Source organism: Caretta caretta, chromosome 9, assembly GCF_965140235.1.
Source record: "Caretta caretta isolate rCarCar2 chromosome 9, rCarCar1.hap1, whole genome shotgun sequence".
NCBI lineage: Eukaryota > Metazoa > Chordata > Testudines > Cheloniidae > Caretta > Caretta caretta.
Window position 1 is genome coordinate 11,785,354 of NC_134214.1, and position 17,763 is coordinate 11,803,116.

The following is a 17,763-nucleotide window of genomic DNA, read 5'->3' on the forward strand; positions in this document are numbered from 1 at the left end:
TGAGTTTTACACACAGACAAGCTGTAGGACAATGACCCAATTTTAAATTTAATATTTTTCTTCTGTGCCTGGTTGAAAAACATTATTCAGTAAAATCATATTAAATAAGCACAAAATTGCCTATTAGCCCAGGATGCTAAAAATCAAACACAAAATTAACAAGAATTTTCCTGCAGATTTACAGCCCATACACGGTTCCTACATGTTTACAATCCCAGTCTGACCATTAAAAAATAAGCTATTTTCCTGAATTAATGAGAGAACCAAATCAACTTTGGCCTTTGTTACTTCATTACCAAGCACACAGGTCCTCACTGTTTCCATATTTCTAAGTGGTAATGGATTCTTGACAAAAATCCAACAACTTTTTTAAACCCAGAGAACATTGAGATTAATGATTTCTAGTCTCCCTCCATACGAAAAGCCAACATGTCCTGCAAGAGGATGAGATAGTGAAGCCACAATTCTACCAAATCCTCTCTCTCCGTTAGATGATGTCAGAAGATACCTCTTTTGTCAGAAAACCTCATTTGCAAAGGAGTCTCCATGGCTTGAACTCAGAAAATAGTATGCAGTGTTTTTAAGATCAGCTTTTGCTCTCTTCAGATTCCCATTCAGTTATTCCAACCTACTGGAATGCTGGGGAAGATTTTCTTTTTGAATTCATTTCTTTATTTCATTAATAGCCACCAGGGTAGTAGTAAGGAGAAGAGAAATCTTGCTTTCCTAGCACTGTCCTTCAGAAAGACAGGTTAGATAAATTGATGACATGTATTCTTATGAGGGAAATTTACCCCCTCTTCGGTGCTGGGAACATGCAGAATTTCACACAGATGCAGGTTTACTCCACACCTCTTTCGGTCAGGTTTAGTGTATGGGTGCTGCATTGTTGGTGGCCTGTGACACACAGAAGGTCAGACTACATGATCTGGTTGTCCCTTCTGTCCTTAAATGCCATGATCTTTTATATCTTCTTTCAATTCTGTGTATAAAGTATTTTAGTGCAGTCTGCTTCCTTGATGATAACACACTTACTGTTAATCTTTTTCATCAGAAAATCTTGAGCCTCCTATAAAGTTGGGCAAGTATTACTGCCATTTTATAGATGGGGGAAATGGAGGCAGAAAGCATAAATGACTTTGCCTAGAGTCAGAGCAAATCAGCAATAAAGGGGAGAACAGGATGCTGATGCTTTAACCATTATATCACACTGTGCTGTTAGCCCCCAATAATCATGGAAAATTCACTGTATAAATTCTAGGAGGAAAGCAGAAGCTCCCACATATCAATGGACCTTGGGAAGTCATCTTACTGGATCCTTGTGCGTTTAAGCGAAGACCGAACAATTTTAATTAACAAGAGAATGTCCTACCGTATTCATGAGAGTTGATTCTGAATTAGCAACCAAGACAAAGACATCAGCATCTAAACAAAATTTGTCAATCCAGGTGTCTAGCTCTGTAGTGACATCTGTACCAGGGCTGTTGGAGAAAGACATATTTATCAGTATCAAGAAAAATAAAGTTCTTCATTTTTAGAAACTGAACAAGAGGACTGGATGTCTCTGGGGCTTCGTATTGGGATGTGAAACCCTGATGAAATGCAGCACAAGTTGGTCATGACAGAAACTATCATCTGGCAGCTGTTCTGTCAGTTATGTAAAACCATTTGGTTGTCTCCATTCAGTTTCTAATGGACAGATAGCCGCATCATAAAAGCTACCAATACAAATGAAAGACGGTTGCCAATCTCAGCAGAGAAGCCAAGTGCCGAATGGGCTAAAAGCATCAATTATTCTTTCATCCCCATGAACAGTCCCTCCAAGGGCACGCTGAAGTGCACTGCTAAGAGAATATTGAGAAAGTTTTGTGAACACATCTTCAGAGTTGCCAAAATAGCTTAAAAAAAATAAATTAGCATTAACCTCACTTACAAATTTTAAAAAGTCATCTCTATAAATTGCAGAACAAAAAACATCCTGTCACGAGTGTTCCAAGTTTCTAACAAAATGTACTTTCCCATGATTCTGGGGAGACATTTGGGAGATAAGTATCAGGAGGTAGGCGTATTAGTCTGTATCCACAAAAACAACAAGGAGTCCAGTGACACCTTAAAGACTAACAGATTTATTTGGGCATAAGCTTTCATGGGTAAAAAACCAATTCTTCAGATGCATGTGTAGGATTTGGGAGACAGTCTCTCTCCATCGTTAAAATTGAAAGTAGCCATTGTAAATCTGATTTTTACTCCCACATTCCAGCCAAAATTAAACCCATCTGCCTGAAATTTCACAGGTATAATCTCAAGGGTAGGGTGGAATTTATCTGGTAAGTGTGAAATTAAACAAGACTTTGTATTTGATGGATGAAAGTTCAAAGAGTAGGTCAATCTTATTTCTTAAACATTTTTTGAACATTATTTTTTGGTTTATCAGAACTATTATACATATTGGCCAAGAGAAAGGGAAAGTTTCTGAATCCTGTCAAGTAATTAAATATTTATAAAGCCCTACTTAATTCACAGTATTGCAGATCCTGCAATATTAGGCTTCCACCTCTATTTTCACAGTGGGATCCCCTGCTCCCAGACCCATGGAAAATTGCAAGAAAGTAATGAGGGACCATGTTACCACAAATAATAAGATCCATTATTACTTTTACATGATTTTCCATGGCTTGTCCGCAACTCAGCTGCAATTTTTAGACAATAATCCTGCGATTAAACTAAGGCCTTAATTAGAAGTAGCTTTTGCTCACAAAAAGGGCTCTGAAGAGGTCTTAACTTGATCTGATGCAAGTGGTCCAGGGAAGGATGAAGAATTGTATGTACGTGTAAGATTCAGGGCTGAGCAATCTGTAAACTCCACCAGCATGGCTTGCAAGTGAAGCTGGTCGAAATTTCCCATATTTCATTAAATTTTTTTGAAAAATTTCTTTAAAATTGAAAAAAAAAAAAAAAGAAAAGAAAAGATTTTTTTCCCTCCAAAATTTCTCCCCCACATAAAATTTCTCCCACTTTTCAAACAGTTATAGAACTGGTGGAAAATTCCAAAGTTTCAACAACAAAAAATGTTGATATTTCAGATTTCAACCAAAAAATAGGGCCTTTTTTGCTAAATATTTTTCCACTTTTTCAACCAGCTACACTTCCAAGTTCTGGAATCTCTTTGTAGCTTGCAAATGCCATAATGACTTATCTGTAAGCATTCCTTCTACTCTCGAGAAAAAAAAAAACCCTGAGAAGTTCCCAGGCAAAAACCTTCATTAAACACAAGTTAAGATAGTCAATTTCTAGCAGTTTCTTAAAAAGGAAGAATTTTAAAGCGCAATTCAGCTGTACAAAGGAACTGGAAATAGCATTGTGAAATCCCTTGTTTGTTATCTCTCAATCATTTCCCATTCAAATTTGCTCAATTTACTCATAAAAAGATTCCCTCTCCTCCTCCGAGAAGCTTTACAAATTCAATCTGGAATCTGAGAAACAAACTAACTTCTCCTTCTCACACTTCCTCACTAGCAACAAGGATTCTGATAGGCAATCATAGCCTAAATTACCCTTGTGCAACCCTATTGTCCTCAAATTGTGTCCTCAAAGACCACTGTGTATTCCCACTGTGTTCAGTGGGGTTGCACAGGCATCGCTGAAGCTATAATACAGAGCTGCCACTTAATTACAATTCCGTTTCTGATGTGCAAGAAAAACAGAAGCCAGCTCACTCTGCCAACTGGGTTGGCTCTGTATTGCTTACACGTGGACAGATCCGGCATTCGAGGAAGAAAATAACAATGCTCCCACTGATTTCAAAGACATAAGTTCAGAGGCACAATAATTAGTAGTAGTACTTTTTTCCCCCATGGGTAGTGAGCAATGTGTACTCTGAATATACTCAAGCCTGGCCTGCACTAAAAAGGTAGGTCAACCCTGCTACGTCACTTGGTGGGAAGGGGAGGGTGAGAAAAATCCACACCCCTAAGCAATGTAGTTAAACTGACCTAATCCCCAGTGTAGACAGTGCTAGGTTGACAGAAGAATTTTTGCATTGACCTACCTACATACCACCTCTCAGGGAGGTGGATTACTTACGCCAATGGAAGAACCTATTCCCACTGCAGCTATGTTGCTGTAGCATTTCAAGTGGAGACAATTTGTCAGCTGCTCAGTAATAAAGTGCCTTTGTTACAAAATCACTCATAAGAGCAAAACCACATTGTAGTTTCTATATACCACTTAAGAGGTGAAAAAAAAAATAGGTAGCTTATATCCAGGATGGCAGAGGAATCCTTATGTATTTGATGTGTTTGTAGAAAATCAGACAATACAGTCTAGAATTCTTTGATTCCACAAATAAACCACATAATGTGAATTTAACAGATCCACAGCCATAGGCTGGGGCCTTCAAAAAGTCTCTCTTTTAGGCATTTCTAGAATGCCATCACTGTATTATCTCAGCACTAAAGTCCTTATCAAAAAATCTTTTCCATCAAAAGCCCAGATTGTCTATATTTTAGATAAGTATGAGAGGTTCACGGGATGACTAGGCTCCTGGGGGACAGGGAAAGCGTTACAGTTGGTAGGAGGACCTTAACGTATTAGTTTGTTTTTTAAAGTATAAGCTTAACTCAGCCAAAAGCTAGAGACCTTCTGAGCTCAATGATGGAACACACTCTCGTTCCAACTGTGACTCAGCCAAAATATGTACAGTGGTTTGATGAGGAAGACCAGAGCGTCTACACAAAGGAACAAACTTCAAGCACTTAAAATTTTTCATGTTAACTTATTTACGACATATCTAAAAACCACAAGATTAAATCAACTATACATTTCACTTAGGTTTTAGTAACACAATTAGTGTGGATCAGATAATGCAGAAGATAACTCTTTAGATAACTGGTTTAATAAAATAATACTTATACCTGTCCACCAAAACCAAGTCATCTCTCAGGAGAGCACACTTTGCCTTGGGCCAAAAGACATGGACAAGACAGCCAGCTTCCAGGTCTTTATCCATATGAAGCGCATGGGCAAGTTGATTAACAGTCTGTGAAGAATGTAAAGCATCAGAAAAAGAAAGATACTTAGGCCTGCAATAACAGCCTTAAAAAAAATAAAACTAGAACCAAGACTTTTTGAATAGATCACTGATACAAGGTTTCAACTTACATCTTAAATATTGTGAATCATTTTTTCAAATGCCTTCTTTCCATCCAGGGCCCTTCACATCCCTTAGTGTCTAAATAGTCATTTTTCTACACTTTGAAAAAAGGACAGGACTCTCTTTGGAGTGGTGGTATTCCTTATATGGCTGGAGGGTTACCATTGAGTGTTAATGTACTTCTTCAAATGCTAGGAGGCCGGCACACTACCTCTCACTGTATTTAAAGGATAATTTTTTAAATACACTTTATGGATTAAAATGGTCATTTCTGAACTCATGCCGAACAAGCCAGACTGGTTTAAGAAACAAAACAAAAAACAAACAACAGTTGGTAATAACTGAAGCATGGGAACCCAATGCAAGATTATAATTAGCTCTCCTTTAACAGGGGTTTAACAAATCAAAATAAATGTTTAAGAATGCAAAACGTTTAAAAAGTAAACAAGAGGCATATTTTTCTGAATTTACATTGTAAGTTTTTGGAAGAAAATGGTCCATGTGTATTTTTCAAATGTGAGCCTTCCAGAACTTTGAAAAGTTATAGAACTTACTGGTGGTCCTACATACACAAACCATTCGATAGAGTAACGTACAAATGAGCCATTTACATGCAAGGCCTAAGAGCGAGCTATAGACTTTGTTTTAGTTTTATTTAGTTATTTCAGTGCTGGAAGAATGACTTTGAAATAATAAATACATTTCGGTTTATGTTCCCCATACTTAAAAACGGTAAGTGTTAAATATTGCACCTAACAAAATGGTCCTTTTAATACTAGGTTTCCAAGCACCTGCTTCTTAACCATTGAAAAACTATACCTTGACACTCTTCTTTTCATCTGATCCTTCAGTCATGAGATAAGCCTTATCACCATCTGTTCCTTCTACACTGAGAAAGCAATTCGTTGTGTGGCCAATCCCACTAGGAAGGACCTTATCCCACAACATTGCATTAATGACAGAACTCTTTCCACTGCTTGTTCTAGAGGAAGAGAGAATATAAAAGTATTTAAAGCAAGGCATACAGAAAAACAAACACACCTTTGCTTTAGATTGTATTCTCCCTACTTAATTAGGCCCAGATTCTTCAAGTTGTTCCTCATGGCATACCCTTGTGTCCATACAGAACAGCTTGCAGGAATAGGGCCTAAGGCCAGATCTACACTAAAAAAAAAAAAAAAAAAAGGTTCTCAGAATAGCTATACTGTTAGGGGAAATCAACTTAGCGCATGTGACTCCATTTTGGGTTTCCTGTCGGCCATTAACTAGAAGCGAGCACATCACATACCAAGGAAGGATCCTTCAAGGTGGACAGCTGGACAGTTTCAAGATAAGGGAAACAAAGGAGACAGGAACCAGCCGACATGCATGAAACAGTTGCTGCTTCAGCGTTTTTGCAGGGGGAACGTGGCTGCAGGGGATTGGTGATAGGTAAGGAGAAGGCCTGTTTATTGGTTTAGGCTCCCCGAGGCACACAGGCAGGATGTTTTGCCAACAGTATATAATCTTTGTGTAACCGGTAATCGGGGTCCCGTTCTGCTTAACAGAGCGGTACCACGCTCGAGTGTAATAAACCTACAAACTTTGAGACACTCTGCAGTCTGTCTCCATTTGGTTGCCTCAGCCTAGAAACGAACCGTACGTGTCCTAACTGGAATAATTCGTAACAGTTTTGGCGACCACGAAAGGACTCTAGGCTCACCCTTGCAGGCGAAACCGCACTCCTTCCCTCGGACAACTCCAGCCGGCACTGGGTGAGTTCACCTTCGAGAACTCTGAGGAACGGGAGCGTGGGCCGTCGTTTAGGCGATAAGGTGGCACATTAGGAGTTCTTTTGGTAGCCCTAGAATGGGCTCTGGGCAGCGTGTGAGCAGGGGAACCCCTTTGGCTGAGAGTCTCGAGAATTGGAAAAATATTTCTGGCACCCATGGGTTAGGTAAAAGGAGAGCTATAATTTTGTGTAAAGTCGAGTGGCCAGCGCTGACTATTCAGACGCCCTTTGGATAGCCACCCGACGAAACTTTTGGACAGGATGAATTAACCTGCCTTAGACAACAGCTGGAAGACAAGCATTCAGCTCAAATGGATTATTGGTATGTATGGGATAACTGGGCATACGCCCGAGATAAGGGGCGCCCCTCGACTTTGGGCTCTGGTACCAGATCTAAGGTTTGCATGCCGCTTGCGGGTTCCGCTCCGCCCTAAGCTGCTTTCCCTCCTCAGTCTCCTCCCCCTACTCCTCCTCCTGTTGCCCCTCTATACCCGTCTCTAACCCTACCCCCTGTAGTGCTTCAAGCGCCCCTGATACAACAGCCCGTTGCGACAAGCAATGACCGTGTCACTATGGTCACTGTCCATCGCCCTTTTGGCCCTGGGGACCTGGTAACCTGGCAGTCACAGATGCTGAGGTTGCATGACGATCTGGAAAGAGTCCTACAGACTATCCGTTCAGTCTTTATGGCATTTAACCCTAACTGGGCAGACGTCCAGGCTATTTTTCAAACCCTATTTACCCCTGACGAGAGGTATTCTATTCTAGACGCAAATCGGCGTTGGGCGGGGGACGCTGAGATTTGCACCTCTTGGCCCGAAGCCGATCCAGGTTGGAATCCTAACGACCTCAGTGGTCAGGCCAGCCTCTCAGCTGCCCGGGAAGGGCTCCTGGATAGCATCCGTAGGGCAGGTAGTAAGACGGCAAATTGGTCAAAAATTAGAGAGTGCCAGCAAGACCTAAACAAGTATCCGTCTGCATTTTTGGCCCACTTGTTTAAGCGGGTTAGAATGTATGGGGGGGGGGGGGTGGAGCCAGAAGCTCAGGTTAGCCGCACGATGATGGTCTCTTACTTTGTCGATCAAGCGGCACCGGACATAAAGAAGTATTTAACTAAACATGTTCCCGACTGGCCAGGGAAACCCCTAAGCGAAGTAGTTCGCCTGGCCACTTTTGTGTTTTATGGTAGGGAAGAAAGCGAAGGAAAAACGTAAGCAAAAGAAGGAGGAAGTATGTTGGCAGCCGCATTGCAGGTTCCCTTGGGGAATCAGCACTGGCAGGGACACGGGAATACAAGGGGGAGGGGATGCGGGACAGGATGGGGAGGAGGCTGGGGTGGAACAAGGAACGGGAACTGTAATTATTGTAAGCTACCGGGGCACTGGAAGAGGGAATGCCCCCTGCTTCCACGAGGGGCTCCTTGGCAGGATCAGCTGGAGACCGGTTCCTCCTTTCCCCCTAACGCTCCCCAGGACTTTGCCAATCCCCAGTGACTAGAGGCGGAGATTTTGGGAGCCGTGGGAGAGTTGGAATGGGATCTTGGATTGCAGTCGCAAATTTGCTTGAAAATCGGGGAACGGTCTGTGCCCTTTTTGGTGGATACCGGAGCCACCCTTTCCACTTTAACTTTTGTTCCGGGCTCTCTTTCTAATATCAAGGTCTGGGTGCAGGGTATTGAGGGCAAGCCATGCCCGGCTCCCCTATCCTGCCCCGTCCCTGAGGAGCAGGGTTCTTTAAAGTTGTCATATAGATTTGTTGTTATGCCAGAAGGCCCCGCTAAACTTTCTTGGGCAGAACGTGCTTAGCAAGCTGGGAGCCCACATACATTGTGCCCCCGAGGGGGTTCGCATGTCCGTCCCGGACTCGGCGGTTGCTTCTCTTATGGCGTCGGTTACCCCAATTCCCCATCTCCCCACAGAATTGTCCAGTGTTTCACCCAATTTGTGGAGCATGAGTTCCACCGATGTGGGCCTCCTTAAATCAGCCACTCCAGTCAGTCTGCAGGTGAGGGATGGGCCGCCTCCCTCTGTAAAACAATATCCTCCCCTGCCGAAGGAGGCAGAGGAAGGTATTTCCTTTCTTATCTCTAGCTACTTAACCCAGGAGGTCTTGGTTCCGTGCAGTTCTCCTTGTAATACTCCTATCCTTCCCGTGAAAAAGCCAAAACCGGGCCCGGATGGGCGCCCAGTTTATCGCTTCATTCAAGATCTGCGTGCGATAAATAGTTATGTCATAACCCCCCACCCAGTGGTCCCTGATCTGAGTACTATCCTGACACTGATTCCCCAGTCGGCTACTTGTTTCACGGTTGTAGACTTGTGTGTTGCATTTTTCAGTATTCCTTTGCACCCCAACTCACAATATCTGTTTGCGTTCACTTGGGGGGGGGTCAGCAGCTAACCTGGACGCACCTTCACCAAGGGTTCTCAGGCTCCCCCACTGTTTTGCCCAGCTCCTCTGTTCTAGTCCAATATATGTGGATGATTTGTTGATTCCTAGATCTAACTATAATGCATGTTTAGCTGATTCTGTTACTCTGCTTACTGCATTAGTTAATAAGGGCCACCGTGCATGTCCATCCAAGCTGCAGCTGTGCCGAACCCAGGTGATCTATTTAGGTTTTGTGATTCGGCCTGGAGAGCGTTTACTCTCCCCTGATAGGGTGCAGGCAATCCAGGATTACCCATGCCCGACTACAAAAAAAGCAGTTGCGGGCTTTCCTGGGGGCTGCGGGGTTCTGCCAACCCTGGATAGTGGCCTTCGGGGAATTGGTGAAACAGTTAGTCCAGGCCACCACAACTTCTAACCCTGATCCTGTTCTCTGGACCCCGGAGATGGAAGCCGCTTTCGCGTCCACAAAGAAAGCCCTGATCTCTGCACCCGCCTTGGGACTCCAGGATTACAGTAAACCATTTTTTCTCTTCAGTCACGAGCAGCGGGGAGTGGCCAACAGTGTCCTATTGCAGTACCTAGGGGATCGCCCACGCCCCATAGCTTACTATTCGGTACAGTTAGACCCTGTCATTCAGGGATCAGTCTCCTGTGTGTGGTCCATTGCCGCTGCACCCTTATGGTGGAACGGTCACGCCCTATTGTTCTCTGGCATCCTTTGACTGGGTCTCCCACAAGGTTGAGGTTCTCTTAAAACAGCATACAATGCAGGCGATGACTCTGCAGTGGGCACACAAATATAAGCTGATTCTGCTGGCCGCTGACATCATCACCCTTTGCTGCTGCAATGTCCTCAACCCTGCTACACTGACACCCCTCCTGGAGGATGGCACGCCTCACCATGTATGTATGGACGTCATTGCTGACAGTGGTAAGCCTCGCCCGGATTTACGCGACCTCCCTCTGAAAAACCTGGGCCTGTCCCTTTTTACCGATGGCTCCTCCTATTTGGAGGCCAAGCGGGTATCAGGCTATTCCGTCACTACTCAGACAACTGTTGTAGAAGCAGCCCCCCTTCCACCTTCCTTTAGTGCTCAGGGTGCGGAATTGCACGCTCTTACTAGGGCTTGCTTGTTGTCTGTTGGGAAATCTGTTACTGTTTATACAGACTCTAGATATGTCTTCGGGATTTGCCATGCTACGGGCCAGCTCTGGAAACAGCAAGGGTTTCTAAGGCACTAAGATTGCAAATGGCCCTTTAATCTCTGCACTTTTGGGAGCCATTCAAGGTCCTCTCGAACTGGCTGTTGTCCACTGTTATGCTCACCAGCAGTCTGAGAATCCTGTCTCTCAAGGTAATGCCTTGGCTGATGCGGCCGCAAAGACTGCTGCCCTTCAGCCCCTCCCGGTGTCAGCAACTCTTCTTCTGGATATGTCCTTCCCGCCGACGGACTGGACACACTTGTATGCTGATGTGCTGCCTGACGAGCTCCAGGACTGGAAACGTTGGGAAGGCTCTGAAAGCGTCGATAAGGTTTGGCGAATCGGGAACAAACGTATTCTCCCCCGTTGCTATCTGCTCTCGGCCACCCACTATTTTCATTCTTTGGGTCATGCCGGCATTCAGGCCACTGCAGCTGCTATTCTTAAAGGTTGGGCAGCTCCTCATGTCTATCCGGTGGTGAAGCAAGTTCTTGGCTCCTGCTCTACTTGCCTGGCCTTCTCTGCTCGGTCTCAGCTCAATGCCAACACTAGGGCAGGGGAGACCTTGGGCTAACTTCCCATTTCAGCGATTACAGATAGACTATGCAGAAATGCCTAAAAGCTCGGGGTTTCGCCACCTCCTTGTAATAGATCAACTTTCCGGATGGCCCGAAGCAATACCAACCAGAAAAGCAGATGCCAGATCTGTGCTAAAATTTCTGCTGAAAGACATTGTGCCCAGATTTGGAGTCCCTGAAGTCATCGACTCGGACCAAGGATCACACTTTACTGCAAAGATTTTAGAGGAGCTGTACCGGTGCCTGGGGATTGCGCAACAACTCCACACCCCTTACCACCCGCAGTTGGCAGGGCTGGTGGAACGCATGAAGACGATGGTAGTAAAGTTTTGCAAAGAGACTGGACTGAAGTGGCCAGAGGTTTTGCCCATAGTCCTGTGGCACATAAGGCGGGCCCCACGCATGCCCCTGGGCTTGTCCCCATTCGAGGTATTGTTTGGGAGGCCGGCTTTGATTCCGGGAACCTATGTTCCCGCTCACACTAGCCTCTTGGATGGAGATGAGACCTTGGCCAGGTATGTAGCCAGATTACAAATAGAGCTCAGTAACAACCAGTCTGTGGCTCAATTGTTTCAAACCGCGCCATTGGGGTTACAGGTTCATCCCTTCAAACCAGGGGATTAGGTGGTGGTAAAAAAATTCCCCCGTACAGACCCCTTGGAACCCCGATGGGAGGGGGCCGTACCAGGTTCTGTTATGTACTTATTCTGCTTTAAAAGTTGCAGGTAGAAGTTCCTGGATCCATCAGAGCTACGCTAAGTTGGAGCAGGGACCCCCGCCTGGGCCCGACGAGCTGCCCTGGGAATGAACACCACTGGCAGTCCCTGGGCTGAACTCCCCAACTATTGGGATCTCGAGACTCCATCAGGACTCCTTGTTTTCTTGTTAACTGGACTTATATTTGTTGTCCTGTTTTTTGCGTGGTATACGGGAAGATGCAAATACTGGTATGGGTGGCCTGTGGAATCCCCTCTCTATTCCCGAGTTTGGTACACGGATGGGAAGGCAACAGCTTCCTGGATTTAACCCATGCTATAGCACCGGGGGTTAACTGAACGCAGTGTTGGGTCTGTAGTCATACCCCCACCTACATAGGTCAGGGAATCCCGTTGATAGGGGTGCCTATCCCGCTCAACCGAACCCCCCAGGCCGGATTATGGACAAACGCTCCATTTAACTGGAATGTTACAATCCAAACTTGGTCTATTGATATGGTGGCCCAGGGTAGTTATGCTTTGTGTGTGTCACGACGTAAAAATTTCGAAAATACCGTTTTTGTGGGTAACTGTGTAGGGTGCAATGATACCACCCACATTAGCTCTAGCGCGGCAAGTTCACCCAAGTATTCCAGGGTGCCGTGGCCAGTCCCTGAGGGATCAGGCTGGTTCTGGTTGTGCAACCACACGGCTTATAAGGTCCTCCCAGCAGGTTGGTGTGGTACATGCACCTTAGGAGCCATAGTACCCGCTGTTGCAGTACACCAGACCCTGGCTCACGGGGGAAATTCGGAACCTGGTATGGAGGAACCGACGAAATGTCCCATTAAACCCTCTCTCTGAACGGCCTACAGGCTTTCACTGCTTTGTTCGTTGGTTTTTGCCCTGGGTGGGGGTGAGTGAATTAGAAAAGGCTATAGTTAATATTTCTGTAGCCTTAGAATTAATGGCAAATGCCACAGCAAACGCTTTATCTACCCTTCAAATCGAGGTGACTCAGTTATCTCAGACCACACGGCAGAACCGCTTAGCCTTGGATTATCTCCTTGCAAATGGGGGGGGGGGGGGGAGGCAGTTTGTGCTCTTGTTAACTCAAGCTTTTCTGTTTTTGTGAATCAACACCGCAGGGTGGAAACCGATATCCACACCCTTATGCAGCAGGTCACCTCGCTTCATTGTGTCACCCTTGCCGACACCAGAACCGGATTCCATGAGCCTGGAGCCGGCTCACCTCCTGGCTTCCAGACTTGGGGGCTTGGGGAAGGCGTATTTTGTACCTCATTCTTACGGCTGTTTCTGTTTTTGTATTATTCTTTGTATGCCTACAATGCTGTAGTATGTGCTGCCGGCAAATTTTAATCTTGCATCGAGGTTATTCTGCCCCGGTATAGTTTACTGACGTACATAAGAAAAGAAGGGACTGTTAGGGGAAATCAACTTAGTTAGCACATGTGACTCCATTTTGGGTTTCCTGTTGGCCACTAACTAGAAGCGAGCACATCACGTACCAAGGTGGACAGCTGGACAGTTTCAAGATAAGGGAAACAAAGTAGACAGGAACCAGACGACATGCATGAAATAGTTGCCGCTTCAGCATTTTTGCAGGGGGAACGTGGCTGCAGGGGATTGGTGATAGGTAAGGAGAAGCCCCGTTTATTGGTTCAGGCCCCCCGAGGCACACAGGCAGGATGTTTTGCCAACAGTATATAATCTTTGTGTAACCTGTAATCAGGGTCCCGTTCTGTTTAACGGAGCAGTACCATGCTCGAGCGTAATAAACCTACAAACTTTGAGACACTCTGCAGTCTGTCTTCATTTGGTTGCCTCAGCCTAGAAACGAACCGTACGTGTCCTAACTGGAATAGTTCGTAACAACTGGCAAACCATCCTAGTGTAGATATAGCTTATACCAACAAAAAAGCCCTTTTGACAGTATACTGGTGTGTGACAGTATACTGCATATACTGGTGTGGCCCGCAAAATAAACTACATTGGCAAAAGTACTTATATTTTGGTATAACTGAATCTACAATAGGACTTTTGTCAGGAAAAAAAAAAAAGACACCCACCCCTCTCACACACAAAAAGTCACAACCTTAACCAACATTACTATACCAGCAAAAGTTTTAGTGTAATCCTGGCCCTAGACTTCAAGACAGAGACCACCTTTTACTCTGTGTTTGTTGTGTGCCTATCACAATGGCACCCTAATCCTGACTGAGACGTCTAGGCACTACCCTAATAAAAATAAATTGACAATAATAATAAATTCAGCTACTTTTCAAAAATTATTTTCATTCCAAGGTAAAGTCTCACAGTCAAATATGACCACTTAGATCTCTTTAAGGTAAGGTTTCAGAGTAACAGCCGTGTTAGTCTGTATTCGCAAAAAGAAAAGGAGTACTTGTGGCACCTTAGAGACTAACAAATTTATTTGAGCATAAGCTTTCATGAGCTACAGCTCACTTCATTGGATGCATTCAGATAACCTTCTCAACTGGAGCATGGCTTCCACAATAAAATGTGGAAGATCTAACTTGTCTTTTCTTTTTTAAATTGTAAAATGCATTTCTCTAACAGTAATCTCGTTTATTTTAATACAAAATTCCTCTTTGTTAGATGACGGAATTTAGCTTTAATCCTATTTTGGATGAAAGCCGTAACAGACATTTAGGGCCTGGCTACACTAGAAACTTCAAAGCGCTGTCGCAGGAGCGCTCCCATAGCAGCGCTTTGAAGTGTGAGTATGGTTGCGCGCGAGCGCTGGGAGAGCTCGCTCCCAGCGCTCCTGGTAATCCACCTCCACGAGGGGATTAGCTTCGAGCGCTCGGAGCCTGTTTACACTAGCGCTTTAAAGCACTCTGATTTGCTGCGCTTGGGGTGATTTTTCACCCCCCTGAGCCACCAAATTAGAGCACTATAAAATGTAGAGTGCAGCCAAGCCCTTAGTAAACTTGGCTAACAGGTCTGTTTGTTAACTCAGTATACTAAAGGGATTCAAAACGCATTCTCAGCTATGTCCTACTTTACGCTAGCCTTCCACTCATCACTCATAAAGAATTGGGGCTTAACTATTAAGCAACAGAAGGAATCCTGTGTAGACACTCATGATAATCAGTTTCTTTTAGCTATCATACCTTAAAGAGTGGTTTAACACTCAATAGACAGTAGTCTGAAAATTTATTAGAACACGCCTATTTGCCAACATAATTCATTCAAAATACAGCACTAAAGTCGAATTTTCACCAGCTTGTCGCTCCCCATGCCGTAACCCCTTCAGCCCTTTGCAATGGCAACTTTCTGTCAGGCACCATACCTATATGTTTCTTCAAGTTGTAATTCTGTGAAATTTCAATACTTTGAAAAAGCTATTTTTTTCTACCTAGTCAGTTAAGTATTCCAAATGCAGATAAGACTGAATTTCAGAAAGTCTTACACATATACTTCACTTTACCCATGAGTAAATCCCATGTGCTTCATAAGAACTACTCATATAAACAAAGCTAAGCATCTGCAGGGATCAGGACCTTAAGCTTGCTCTTCACCATTTATAGTGACTTACTGTTCTACATTTCACTCACAGCATACAGTGAAAATAAGTCTTATGAACTTCATCTTCATATCCGCTCAAATCCAGTTTCTAGTAGTCATGCACTGACATGAAGCTGCAAAATTTGGCTTACTAACATTGAATGGGAATGCTTCAATCCAAATAAAATTTTCAGTGAAAGTTTTTTTTTTAAAGTCATTACAAGTTTTCTATTAATATTAAGTTTTTCAAACCCACCCCCAATCCCTACCAACATATAACCAATATTTGTACTTAAATACCTGAAAGTATCCCTTAAAATGTTTAATATTTTCCTCAGTATGTTAAGTTGAGGAATTGAACTATTTCAAATCAATACGTACAGAGCCTGCTGTTGCAGTTACCTGCCTACTGCAGTATGTATTAAAAAAGTAAAACTCAGATGATCACTAACTGCTCATTATTATTATTTCCCAACACTTGAAAATGTTATTTTTAGAACAGAAGAAGAGTACTAAAAGAGCATTTTCTTCCAATATTTTGGGAATGTTACCTAAATGGGGAAGACGTTCTGCAACCAAGATTTGTAACCAGCATTCTTCCAAATTAAGTGAGAGTTAACTATGAATTTCACATGATCCCAAATATTCATACTTGTTTGTAAATCACATAGCATATAGTGTTGTAACAAATAATCATGACTAACTTCACACTAGTTAGTCTTTCCACTATCTTGAAACTTTATTTTCAAGATATCCCCCCATTTTCTGCTGATTTCTCTCAGTTGCTTATGTATGGAAACACAGGCAATCAAACTTTTCTTTGTTTTTCAGGGTCATCAACATTCAACACAAACTAGAATCCTTAAAAGTGTGAGGAAATTAAACAAACAAGAACACCATGAAGTTAAAGCAGAACTGTGGGAAGAGGATGGTGGCAATCTCAAAGATACTCTTCAGTTAAACAATGGCGCTACACAGAAGAATCACACTATGAAAAGTTTCATGGAAATAATTAATCATTCCATTGAATTTTGCCAGTGGAAAGCATGTGACATTATGTACATAATTAAGCTGCAGTTATAGAGTAGGATGGAATCAAAGGAAGATGCCAACAGTGAATAGACAAGTGTGTAATTATATTACATTAATGCCTATGTTAAATGCCCTTTTTGTTTTAGTCTTCACCAAGAAGGTTAGAACTGATCGGACTACTCACATAGTGACTATCAATGGAAATGGAATAGGATCTGAGGCTATAATAGCGAAACAACAAGTTAAGAATTACTTAGGCTATGTATACACTAGCACTTTTGTTGGTATAATTTATGTCACTCAGGGGTGTGAAAGCCCCCCCCCCCCCCCACCCCTCTAAGCAACATACGTGACACTACCAGAAGTGTCGGTATAGATAGCTCTATGCCGGCAGCAGACTCATTCCCGACAATATTGCTACGCTGCTCGATGGGGGTGGTTTAATTATGTCAACATGGCCTTAGACAAGTTAGAGATCTTCAAATTGGCAGGACCTGACGAAATACATTGTAGAACACTTAAAGAACTGGCTAAGATCTCTGAGCCATTAGCAATTATCTTTGAGAACTCATGGAGGACAGGAGAGAACCTGAAGGACAGGACAGGGCAGGGCAAACATAGTACCTATCTATAAAAAGGGGACTAAGGACTGCCCAGAGAATTATAGACAGTCAACTTAACTTTGGAACCCAGAAAGATAATGGAGCAACTAATTAAATAATTAATTTGTAAGCACCTAGAAGATGTTAAGTAACAGTCAACAAGGATTTGTCAAGAACAAATATCAAACCAACTGAATATCCTGCCTTAACAGGGTAACAAGCCTTGTGGTTGGGGGAAAGCAGTAGATGTGATGTATCTCAACCTTAGTAAGTCCTTTGTTTATGGAATGGTCACGTGAAACAGTATCAAACAATATAGCCCAGAACAGTGTTTCTCAAATGTGGCCACCATAGCCTTTTCTTGTAGCCGCAGCCACTGGGCTGTGATTGCGGGGGAGGGGAGCCAGGACGCAAGTAGCGGCCCCTCTCGCTGGGCTGCCAGCAGCGGCTGGGCCCTGCCTCCCTCCAGACACACACACACTTGAGGTGCAGGCAACTAGTGAATTCCCCACTTTCCCAGGGGTAGGGGAGGCAGGCAGGCAGGCTGGCTTCGGCCACAGGGCTTTGGGCTGGCAGGCTCTGGTTCCAGGATCTGGACCCAGACTTGCTACCTCTGCCATTGTACCTGGGCCCCACTGCCTCCCTGCCCACCTCCCCATCCAGGGCTTAATTTGTCCCAGGGCTTGCTGAGGCTGAGTAAGTCTGCTGTGAGAAGTGATATTAACAAACATACAAATATCACTTTTCACAGCAGAAGACTTACTAGCTGGCAAGTCTTGCGGGGGTG

General features: G+C 43.9%; 1 protein-coding gene across 8 annotated transcripts in view; it reads right to left on the reverse strand.

Annotated features, from left to right (window-relative positions):
• The window catches only part of MFN1 (mitofusin 1), a 61,355-nt gene that overhangs the window by 39,061 nt on the left and 4,531 nt on the right, over positions 1–17,763 (reverse strand). For all 8 annotated transcript variants that reach the window (XM_048862992.2, XM_048862991.2, XM_048862987.2 and 5 more), the window contains 3 exons: positions 5,972–6,134; positions 4,914–5,038; positions 1,373–1,481 (listed from right to left, as the gene is read on the reverse strand). In XM_048862992.2, coding sequence (XP_048718949.2) covers positions 1,373–1,481; positions 4,914–5,038; positions 5,972–6,134 — 397 coding nt within the window. The remainder of the gene's footprint in view (positions 1–1,372; positions 1,482–4,913; positions 5,039–5,971; positions 6,135–17,763) is intronic.